This window comes from Ochotona curzoniae, unplaced genomic scaffold, assembly GCF_017591425.1.
Source record: "Ochotona curzoniae isolate NIBS_2020 unplaced genomic scaffold, NIBS_Ocur_1.0 contig_3520, whole genome shotgun sequence".
Classification (NCBI taxonomy): domain Eukaryota; kingdom Metazoa; phylum Chordata; class Mammalia; order Lagomorpha; family Ochotonidae; genus Ochotona; species Ochotona curzoniae.
Genome location: NW_024465894.1, coordinates 17,095,904 through 17,107,484, shown reverse-complemented (window position 1 = coordinate 17,107,484; position 11,581 = coordinate 17,095,904). Strand labels below are relative to the sequence as shown.

Genomic DNA, 11,581 nt, shown 5'->3' with positions numbered 1-11,581 from the left:
TGTTCCACCTGCATCAAGGGTTTGGACTTGTTGAGTCACTTGGTGTCACCCTGATAGGAGCCTCTCCCTCAGCCTTCTCCATGTGTAGTGATGTCACTCATGTGCCCAGGCCCTTCCTGTCTGAGTGCCTACTGCATGCCTGGTCCTGTTTCAGGGATACCTTCACCCTAGCAATGGGAACTCAGTCACTCAGTCCCTCCTCCTCCAGCATCTGTTCTGTTTCAGTTCCCCCAACGATGGAGGTCACACAACATTCCACGGGGGGAAGGACTCAGGTGATCATCACCTGCCACGTGGACAAGTTCTACCCCAAGAGCATGCGGCTGACCTGGCTGGAGAATGGAAACGTGTCCCGGACAGAGATGGCATGGACGGAGGTGGAGAACAAGGATGGGACTTATAACCGCACAAGCTTGATCCTGGTGAACAACTCCGCCCAGAGGGATGAGCTGGTGATTTCCTGCCAGGTGGAGCATGACGGGCAGCCGGCGGTCACCAGAAGCCACATACTGCAGGTGTCAGCCCAGCCCAAGGAGCTCGACACAAATATCATTCTCGGTGAGGCCTCTCTCCAGCAGGTCTCCTGTTTTTATTTTAACCTTGTCCTTTTTCAAAACATGTGAGAAGTAGTAATCTTGCTCATTGTAGAATTATCTAGAAGATTATAAACATCAAGCAGGGTTTTAAAGCCAGCTCCCTCCTCCAAATCCCACACTCCAAGAGTTACCACGGCTCAGAGTTTGGGACAAGTCATGATGTCCTACTGATGTTCTGGCATCAGCAGCTGGAGGAACCCATGTGAGTGGCAGGCGTTTCCTGGAGAAGCAGCAAAGAGGCCCACTCTGGTCTCCTGTCACAGGCATCTCTCAGGACTTTGTAGACTCCCCCATGAAAACAGCGAGCCTCCAGAAACGTTTTCAGAAGCTGGAAAATGTATGAATTCAATTTTCTTAGTAGTTTAGACCTCTTTAGTGTATTCATTTCCTATTTTTAAAGATTTATTTATTTTTATTACAAAGTCAGATATACAGAGAGGAGGAGAGATAGAGAGGAAGATATTCTGTCCAATGATTCACTCCCTAAGTGACTGCAATGGCCGGTGCTGTGCCAATCCGAAGCCAGGAGCAGGAACTTCCTCCAGGTCTCCCACATGGGTGCAGGATCCCAAAGCACCTCGACTGATTTCCCAGGCCACAAGCAGGGAGCTGGATGGGAAGTGGAGCTGCCGGGCTTAGAACCAGCGCCCATATGGGATCCAGGCACATTCAAGGCAAGGACTTTTTCTGCTAGGCCACACCGCCAGGCCCTGTATTCATTTCCTATCGTGCCAATGGTGATAGGGCATGCTTTCTGAGGATTTTTGGTTTGTTGCATCAAACTTTTCAACTTTCTGTGTGTAGAACTGATCCCAGCATCCCCCTATCATCCGTTCTGTATCTGTGTTGCCTATAGTGATAGCCCTTGTTTCATTGATGGTGTTGGAAATGTGTCACTTCTCTTTTTCACTTGGTTAATCTGGCTAAAGGTTTTTCCATTTTTATTGATCTTTTCAAAGGCCCAACTCTCTGTTTCATTTAGTTTCTGAAAAGGTTTTCTGCTCTTTCCTTTTCATTATTTCCTTTTCCCCGCCTTACTCTGAGGTTCCTTTCCTGCCCTCTCCATTTTCTTAAGGTAGAGGCATTGGTCTCTGACTTGAGACTTTCCCACATTTTCAGGCTACACTTGGGTTGCCTTCTACAGCTGGGACCTGGGAGGTGGGTTTGGAGTTGGTGTTGAGTACTAAGATATCTGACTGTGGTGCAGTTGTCCAGGCCTCAGGTCCCCCCTGCCTGTCTGTCTTGCTGTCTCCTTGTGATGTTTCCAGGATTCATAAATGCTATTCACAGGAAAGAGTGAGGCGAAATGAGTCTGCCCCACCTGGATTGACTTGTGTCTGCTTTTTATTCTTCTGTCCACCTGTACAGGCCAGATCTTTCTGAGGGCTTTCAGCTTATCTAACATCCTTGCAGATAACTGATAATGAGCCTGCAACATAACTGTTGAATTTCAAGTCCTGCTTTGGCAGGGACAGAATAAATGACTCCAGGCTGGAGAAGACACATAGGTCAGACATTCTCCAATGTTAAAGACTATGACACTGCCTGTTCTACGTCTCTCTGATTACTGCTTTTGTCTTGGCCACATCTCTTTCTAGGACTCTGATTCCTCTGTCTCCATTCTGCTTGTCCAAAGCCCAAATGATTGCACTACTCACCCAGAGAATGCCAGCCCCCGGCCCCTTCTCAGGGCCCTGAATCACAGCCACCCAGGCCTAATGCCGTGTGAAGGCAAACATTCATAGCTCTTTGACATCAGGCCTGACTCAAGGTCCCTTCTGAGGGTCTGTGCTCAGATCTCTGCTGGGGTCTGGGGAACGTTTTCCAGTATTTTCCCCATTGGGGGTGTGCTATGTGGTCAGTGGATCTCCAGGCTCCCTGGGCCTCCTTCCTGCACGTTCCCTCTTGGGCCGGTAATGGTGAGGGGTGGGGAGGGAGAGAATCTGCACAGGCATTGATGATTCTCTTTCCCACACTGCTGCCTCTCGGTGAGTCATGCTGGAGGTCAGTTCTGGGCAGAGTGTAGTCTTCATTCTTTGTTGTTTCTCTTCATTTGTGGATGATATTAGTGGAGATGGCCTTCATCCTGCTTCCTGCTGCACCTGTCCTGCTAGAGGCCCAGGGTCTCTGAGAGCTTTGGCTTGGATGGGCCCATCTCACGTCTCAGCCTCCCCCAGCTTCTCTGCCCTATCCTGGCATGGCAGGCCCTGTCCTGAACCTCTGCTTTGCCTAGGTTTATTCCCAAGGCACAAGCCCCAGCTTCTGCTACCCCATGATCAGGAGATAAGAATGTGTGTTGCTTTCAGGAAGCCCTCTGGTTTCCTTCCTTCACTTTAGCTTGTAATTGAGGGCACTCAGCCCTGTTGTCTTCTTCTAAAGGATTGGTGCTCAGTGAGTGTTGTCCCTTAGTCCTAATCTCAAATCCCAACTGCATTTCAAGTACTCAGTACCACAGAGTTCCCTGGCCACAGTCAGTGGAAGTTGTAACCAGCACAGCACAGCACAGCTCTGCTGAGCTCCTCATTGTCCACATGGGAGCCATCAATTATCAAACCTGTGTTTCTAGACCACTGGTCCAGGTCAGTTTCCTGGGAAGCTGACTCCAAGATGGAACAGGAAAGCAGGGAGCATCCAGGAATGCTCTCAGGGCCAATGCTTGTCACCAGCCTGGCAGAGATAATGTCAGCCCACAAGTCCAAGCCCCACAAAGGACTCAGCAGTTCCTGTGAGAAGGTGGGGCAGGGTTGTTCTTTGAGTATTATTCTCAACTGAAGGGAAGTTGCTAGGCCAGTATGCTCTCTATTTAACAAGTGTTTGATGGGGGCTGCTCTTGAAGGATTCAGGAACTTGGCTTTCATAAAACCCAGCAACTCGGGGTTGTGAGAATCAAGAAGAAAGCAGTTGCCACCTGCAGGCATCCCATCACTAAACACACATTGTTCACCCTTCCCTCAGGAGGGGACAGCCTGGCAGCCTGAGACATAGGCAACAGGGCACGGGGACTCCCTTTATACTGGGTTCATGCCTTGGACTTCAGCCATGGCAGGATATGGGTGTCAGAGCATTTTCAGGTCTAGGTAGCCTCAGATGGACCTGTGGGGGCCCCTCAGCGGCTGCTCCTGTATCTGATCTCCAGGTCAGTAGTTGTCTCCTGCTTCACCTTTGTAGCTGTCATCCTTCTCCACAAGGTGCTGCTGGTGGTCCTTGTCTCTGCCATTCTTGTCTTCAAGAAGCACAAGACCTCAGGGTAAGTTGTGGGGGAGGGAGGGCTGGTCACAAGGCTGGGCCAGGTCATCCATTCTACAACGTCAGGGCCAGCCAGGTCTATCCCCCCGTTCCTCGACCACCTCAGAAACCTGCTGAGAAGTGGTCAGCTCCCAAGATGTGTGCAGGTGTGCCAGAGGTGGGCTAGGTCAAGAGCTTCTAAAGGGAGTACTCTGCAGAGTCCCAGTGATCCCACAGAGGAAGGGGGAACAAGTGATTCCCTTGCAGGATGCATTTCCATTAGCTAGACTCTGGGGTGAGAGGAGTACCTGATTTAGAGCAGTGACAGGAAACCCCAGGACCACTGGCCCAAGCAGAAAGGAAAGGAATGGGGAGGGAGGGAGGAGCGGGGGATGAAAGCTATGGGGCCAGAGGCATGTCTTAGGGGCTGCCCATACATTTCCACAGGTATCCAGGAAGAACAACCCCAAGGACAGCACAGAGGCAGCAGACAGTCCTTGAAGATGAGCAGTAATCCCTGTGGGAGTGTTTCCTCATAGTTCCTCCTGTCCTCCCCTGCCACAAGGGACCTTGTTCTGAGGGGCTCAGCCCAATGAAGGAATCCTTGAGAGGCTTGTGTAAACTCTGCTCTGTTCATTTCTCTTCCTGGGACGTCCACCTGCCTACGGCTCCTGCTCCTCCTTCCTGACCTCCTGGACAGCTGGGTCTGCATTTGTGGTCCTGGCAAGGGTTGTGGTAATTGGCTCTGGACCCTGACTCTTGGCACCATCCCAGGAGCTGAGCAACAAGGCAGTTCTAAACTATCAGAACATTTCTTGTCAAGACCACATTGGCCTTGACCTTGAGCCACAGGTTCTGGGAAACCCTCTGTAGAGCTAATCCATCTGGAGGCATGTTTGGTGCAGCAGGTAAGATGCTGCTGGGGATGCCTTGGTCATGCCTGGTCAAAATGCCTTGTTCAAGCTCCAGCTCTGTTTGGAGCTCCCGCAAATGAATGCTCCCCCTGGAGGCAGCAGGTGATGGCGCAGATACTGAGTCCCTACCATCCCACATGGAAGAAGAGTGCTGTTTCCTAAAACCCAGTTCTGGATGTTGTGGGCATTTGGGGAATAAACCAGCAGATGGAAGCTGAAAATCTCTCTCTCTCTCTCTCTCTCTCTCTCTCTCTCTCTCTCTCTCTCTCCTTTTCTCCTTTCCCCCATCTCTTTCCCCATTTCCTTTCCCTGTCCCATTCTCCCCTTTTCTCTTATTCCTCTCCCTGTAACTCTGCCATTCAAGTACATAATTTTGTTAAATAAATTAAAACTTCAGGGCCCGGCGCGGTGGCGCAAGTGGTTAAAGGTCCTCGCCTTGCACGCCCGGGATCCCATATGGGTGCCAGTTCTAATCCCGGCAGCCCCACTTCCCTTCCAGCTCCCTGCCTGTGGCCTGGGAAAGCAGTCGAGGACGGCCCAAAGCTTTGGGACCCTGCACCCGCGTGGGAAACCCGGAAGAGGCTCCTGGCTTCGGATCGGAAGATCTTCCTCTCTGTCTCTCCTCTCTGTATATCTGCCTTTCCAATAAAAAAAAAAAAAATAATAAAAATAAATCTTTAAAAAAAAAAAAAAAAAACTTCAAACACATTCTAAGACCCAGTGATGAGATGATGATGTTTAACAATTGCAAACGGTGGGGGGAAAAAGACTGATTTTTTAGTATTGCCAATTTCTAGGTGAAAATATTCCCCAAATGGCCAATTTCAAGCTAACAACAATTTACTCCAAGACGGCAAAACTCCTGAAACTTCTCCAGTTGCCTCTTCATCAGTTGAGCTAGTGCAAGTCCATTCCAGCGCATGGAGGACTACGTCTGGATCTGCATCTGTTGCCCCACAGTGCTCCCTGACCTGAGAAGCATCCACTTTTGCTGGAGACTCCCACTGGATGCCCTCCTCCAGCCTGGGGCAGTTCATGGCAATGAGTGTCAGGTGGAATCGTTACTCAGCTTCTCCCCATGTTCTCAGTCATGTCCTCCCCCCCCCCCCACTCCCTGGGAGCATCTGTACAGGGTCAAACAGTTCCCTTAAACTATCCTATGGAAAGTGCCAGCTAAACCACCCACTCCACACTCCAGTTCCTCTTGACTGGCTTCACTTCTGTGGCAATTACATCAGCCTGGGTAGTCCCTACTTTGCATTGTGAGGCAGGATTGTGACAATGCTTCTCTCCACTGCAGCCCTGGGAGAATGACCTTCAGAGTCAAACAGAAGATGGAGATAGCTCTCTGGCCTGTCCAGTTTATGATGCCCAGATAATGAAGGCTTCCACACTGCAGGTCATTAATATGTAGGATACATTAGGATATACTCTGGTCAGGGTACCTGGACCGGAGTAATGAAATATTAATAAAGCAAGTATCTAGCTGGTGTATTGTATTTGGATGCATTAGTGACACTGTAAGGAAAGTGCTTTGTTTCATTGTAAAGTTCTGTCTGTAGTAGTTCATCACCATCTTGTATAAATTACAGCTCCTGAATTCTCACCCACCTTTTTGTTTGCCTCATACCCTCGGACACCATCAAAATTGTGATTACCCCAAAAGTTCCTTGAATACAACATATTTTACTGATTTCTTCTGCTGAAACATTTTCACCCACATCCACTCCACCTTTTTCCTTTAGTTCAGGATGTTTTCCTTCACCAAGGTCCTCCAGTGTTGGGAGCATCAAATCTCCATGACCTGAGGCAGCTGCTGATCTGCCTCCGACTTCACCTTTACTCTGTTCCAACATCACTTCCCGTGTCACACCTCCTCCTTGCTTCACTGCAGGTTTACCTCTGTTGCCAAATCCTCCTCTCCATGATTCATTTCTGTGAAGTGTCATGTGCAAACTCTGGGAAAGGAGACCTCGTGGCTGTAGGCTTCTGTGTTTTGTATATAAACAAATATTTGCAGGGACCCATCACCAGCAGACTTTGTGAGAAGTGACCTAACTGGTCAATGGTCAAGAGGCACACTTGTTGTTTGTGAACTGATTTGCACCGTGACTGAAGAGCTGGCCCAGAAGATTGAGCCTCATGGCAGCTTTTACTTTGCTCACACTGCATGTCAAGTTTCCTTTTAGCAAAAGTGTGATCATGACTGAAGCTGGAGGCATGTGCTCTGGGATTCATGTGATTCAAGGGAAACTCGGATGACTAGAATTCTAAAGCCTTCACCAAGCACCACAGCACTACAACCTGCCAAGTACTGTGCCCCTCCTTCCACACACAGCCCTGTAGGTTAGGATCCTGTGCTAATCCACTAGATGCTCCTGTGCCATACACCGAATCAAATCACACAAACAGCCCACGCCTTTCTCTGATGGCCAAATTCATCCAAGGCTCCACAACACAGGGGAAAGGATACCCTCAAATAAACAGTGCCAGTCAGGTTAGGGACCCAGGTGCCTTTCACTAGTGAGCCTGACCTCTCTACTTCCTGGGGTGTGTGTGTGTGTGTGTGTGTGTGTGAGAGAGAGAGAGAGAGAGAGAGAGAGAGAGAGAGAGAGAATTCTTAGCTATAATTGCAATGTCTCCCTTTCACAGGGCATTGTTATGCTAAGTACTATTGAACATTCAATGGGGTTCTGATCTTACCATTCTATCAGAATCATGATAAATGTATTTTAGAAGATGGAAAAATGAGACTCAGGAAATGTTTAGTGATTCAGGGTAATTCAGTTGATTTGCCAACATTCAGCTGATCACTAGACTAAACCAGTAAGTTGACTCCACATCTGCTGGTAGTTGACACAAAATGAGAGACCAAATCAAGCCAACATAGGCCTACAAGAGAAAGATTTGCAGAGAAATTTGGGGACCCAAAAAGTTGCTCCCACTTTGGCTAGCAGCAAGTGTTCATTTTACATGAGGTGCCCCAAACTGGACTAAGGTGGAAGCCAAGTTGAAGAACATTCTGCTCAACATGAGTGCAGGGATGTGAAGAGCATGATTGGACAATATAGCACAGGTGTCCTGTTCCTGGCTCCAAGCTCACCTCCAGGTCCGTGGTATTTGGGAGGGAAACCAACTTGTCAAACCACTTTGCTTAAAGACTACATTGTCTTACAGGATGCCAGACGATGAAGGCCCTGTGCCCACAGAATGGTGAGTTACAAATCAATTTCTCTTCCTGTCCCCGAGGCCTTACTTTTCTCAGTGTTTCATCACTTGCAACTCTAAATGAACTCTGAGCAGTATCCAGTCTAAGAAATGATTGCCTCAATGGTACAAAAGGGCTGCCATTTGCTGGATACTTACTTTATCCTGGGCACTTTACCTCCATCACCTATGTGATAATGCTGATATGTAGGGATATTTGTGCTCATTGCATGACTGAGACCCAAGGAGATCCGGGGGGGAGGGGTGTGGACTGCAGAGAGTAGAGAGCACCAACATGTGCTCTGAGTTAGTCAAGAACCTTCTCTTACAGGGCTACTAACTCAATACATCAATCAAAAGTAATGATTAACTGATGTTGCAGTTGAGGAGCGCTTTGAGCTGCTTACAGCATCCACAAGAACCTGGGAACACCAGGGACTGCAGAGTAGGGTGGAACTCCATGCTCCCAAAACACCCCCTCTCTGACATTCTCTTGTTGCTGGTCATCTCTGCCTGCTTGCACACAGACCTTCTCCAGATAGATGCAGGCAGTGTTGACATTCGGCCTCCTGGTTTAACAACCCAGGTGGACAGAGAGCCTGTTCTCCCACCAGTGAGTCACAGGGATGCCTTTAGGTTGAACTTTCCCTGGGGTCACATCCCAACAGTTCACTTACTCATTATTGCCAAGGAGAGGAGATGCTATGATGGAAAAAAAAATTAACCACTGGAGCAAAATATCCCAGCATGTGATCCAACAGCTTCTTGTCATGGATGGGGAGAGGTTCCACATTAGACATACAGCAACCCAACACATGCTACCTGGAGGAGAAGTAAGGCTCAGGTGCTCCATGCTCATCATTTCTGATCATAACAAATTAACAGTCTTTTGCCATGTACTGGGTAGGACCGGAGTGTAGCAGGTTTAGGGGTAACCTGGGGTCCTGGCTGCAATGCCATTTTGCAGTTAACATGTTGGTCAGTTTATATTCCTGCCCCCAGGGCATGGGAGAGCCTGCATCTCCACAGCCCGGGCCACTCTGACAACCTGCAAAGATTTAAGCATCTGTCAAATTAACATTCTGAATGCAGGGCGTGCTCCTGTGTCACCAAAGGAAGCCAGTTTTTTCGTTTTGATGACATTATGAGCTTGTTCACAAATGATCCCCGCTGGAGAGAAATGTGTTAAGTAACCAATGCAAGTCCATATTCCCTCCTTCCAAGTCCCTTTCTCTGCCCTGGAGAGAACCACTTTTTAAGATTTTTTTTTTTTGTTTTTTTTTTTTTCAATTTACAATATAATTTTCTGCCACAACCAATAGATCTGCTTATGTGCTCAGGGCTGATGCTAGGTGCTCTGCCTGTGTCCTTGGTGCCTCTGCATGCCCTGGTTCCAACCCCACCCTCACTGCAGCCTGGGAGTGCTCCCTGATGCTGCATGGAAGATAACTATATGTCATGCCCTTTCACATCACCATCTGGGCTGCTATGGACTTTAGCATGTGATTTCTGTTTTTGTTTTCTAAGATTTATTTATTTTTACTACCAAGTCAGATTTACAGAGGGAGGAAATACAAAGAGTAAAATCTTCAGTCCCCTGACTCACTCCCTAAGAGGCCACAACAGCCAGAACTGAGCCAGTCTGAATCCAGGTTCCAGCATCTTCCAGGTCTCCCATGAGGGTGCAGGATTCCAAGACTTTGGGCATCCTCTACTGCTCTCTCAAACTACAAGAAGGGAGCTGAGTGGGAAGTGGGGCACCAGGAACATAAACTGGAATCCATAGGGGATCCCGGAGCATGCTAGGTGAGCACTTCAGCCACCAGGCTATAGTGGTTGGCCCATGACTCCTGGATTAATTCCGCATTTCCTGCACTGCATTTCTTGAACATATTTTCGTAGATTTGTCTGTGCCAATGCATGGTCTGTTGGAACTGACAGAGCTCATGGCCCCTGCACTGCCACCCTCCAGGGAAAAAACCCATTATAACCCCAAGGTCTGTAATTAATCCTGCACAACCTCCCAGTGACTTTTGCTATCTTACATTTAATTTTTAAATGTTGCCTATAACACGGAGAAATATAAAGACAAGTATAATGAACATATGTAAATTTATAATTTCTCCATATTTCACATGTATTATACACGCACGCGCACACACACACACACACACACACACTACTTATCCTGAAAGCGGAGGTAGGGATATTAATAGCACACGATATAGGATTTCTGGCAAAGATCATAATGTGATGAAAGAGAACTACATTATTATGTTTGGGATATAGCTCATTATTATCTATATCTCATGGCATCCTCACATTTCTTATTGTTCATGTGCACTAATTTTCTCGTGTGAAGGAAAGCACGTGAAGTGTGTCTTTCTGTTTCTGGCTTATAGCACGTAGCATAATGATCTCCAACTCATCCACTTGGGTGCAAATGTAGGAATTCATTCCTTTTTTGTGGCTGAGTCATACTCCATCACGTACACATGCCACAGTTTCTGTGTCCAGTCGTCAGCTGATGCACATCTGGGTTAATGTCCTATCTTCGCTATTGTGAATGGAGCTGCAGTAAAGTGAGAATGCACGCATCCCTTTCATTCACTTATTTCATTTCCTTTGCACATGTTCCCGGAAGTAGGATAGCTGAATCATATGGCTGATCTATTTTTATTTTTCTGAAGAATCACCATGCTGTTTTCCTATAATGGCTGTACTGATTTGCATTCCCACCAACTATGTGTTAGGATTCGTTTTTTCCCACATGCTCAGCAGCATTTGTTATTTCATGACCTTTTGGTAACAGCCATTTCTTCTGGAGGGAGAGGATTCCTCACTGTGGTTTTCATTTGCATTCCCTAAGGGCTGGTGATCCTAAACACTTCCCCATGCGTTTGTTGCCCATTTGCATTTCTTCTGCTGAAAAATATCTTTTCAGATCATTCAATCACTTATTAACTGGATCCTTGGTGTTGTTGTTGAATCTCATGATCCCCTCATATGTTATGGATATTAATGCTTTATCACATGCACAGTTTGCAGATACCTTGTCCCACTTTATTGGTTGTGTCCTCACACTGATTGTCTCCTTTGCAGTGGAGAAGGTTCATGGTTTGATATAATCCCTCTTGTCTGCTTTTCCTTCCATATTCTGTGCATTTGGGGAATTTCCAAAAAAAAAAAAATTGCCTTTGCCAATCAGTATCTTGGAGTGTTTCTTTGTATTTTCCTCTGATATTTTCATAGTTTTGGATTTTATATTTAGAGCTTGGATTCATTTCAAGTTGGTTTTGAGTGGGGTACCCAGAGGTCTTGTTTCCAACTTCTGCAAGTGAAAATTCAATTTTTCCAACACTATATATAGAAGAAGAGACTGTCCTTTCTCCAGGGAGTGTTTTTAACAACTTTTCGAAGTTGATTGTAGATGTCCTGATTTATTTCTGGGCTTTCTATTCTGTTCCATTGATGTACCTGTCTGTTTTTGTGCTCGTACCATGCTGTTTAGGTTATAATAGCCTTGTAGTGTGTCTAGAAATCTGGTACTGTGCACCCTCCAACTTAGTATTTATTATTCAAGATTGATTTGACTATTTGAGATCTTGTGCACGTTCATATGCTTTTTCTAATTCCATG

At 47.1% G+C, this 11,581-nt stretch overlaps 1 protein-coding gene across 3 annotated transcripts in view; it reads left to right on the top strand.

Moving 5' to 3' along the window:
- Nucleotides 1–4,948, top strand: part of LOC121157439 (signal-regulatory protein beta-1-like) — a 28,424-nt gene extending 23,476 nt beyond the window's left edge. For all 3 annotated transcript variants that reach the window (XM_040981707.1, XM_040981706.1, XM_040981708.1), the window contains 3 exons: nt 226–558; nt 3,765–3,843; nt 4,269–4,948. In XM_040981707.1, the coding sequence (XP_040837641.1) occupies nt 226–558; nt 3,765–3,843; nt 4,269–4,335 (479 nt within the window). In that variant the 3' untranslated portion in view covers nt 4,336–4,948. The remainder of the gene's footprint in view (nt 1–225; nt 559–3,764; nt 3,844–4,268) is intronic.
- Nucleotides 4,949–11,581: the final 6,633 nt, after the last annotated feature.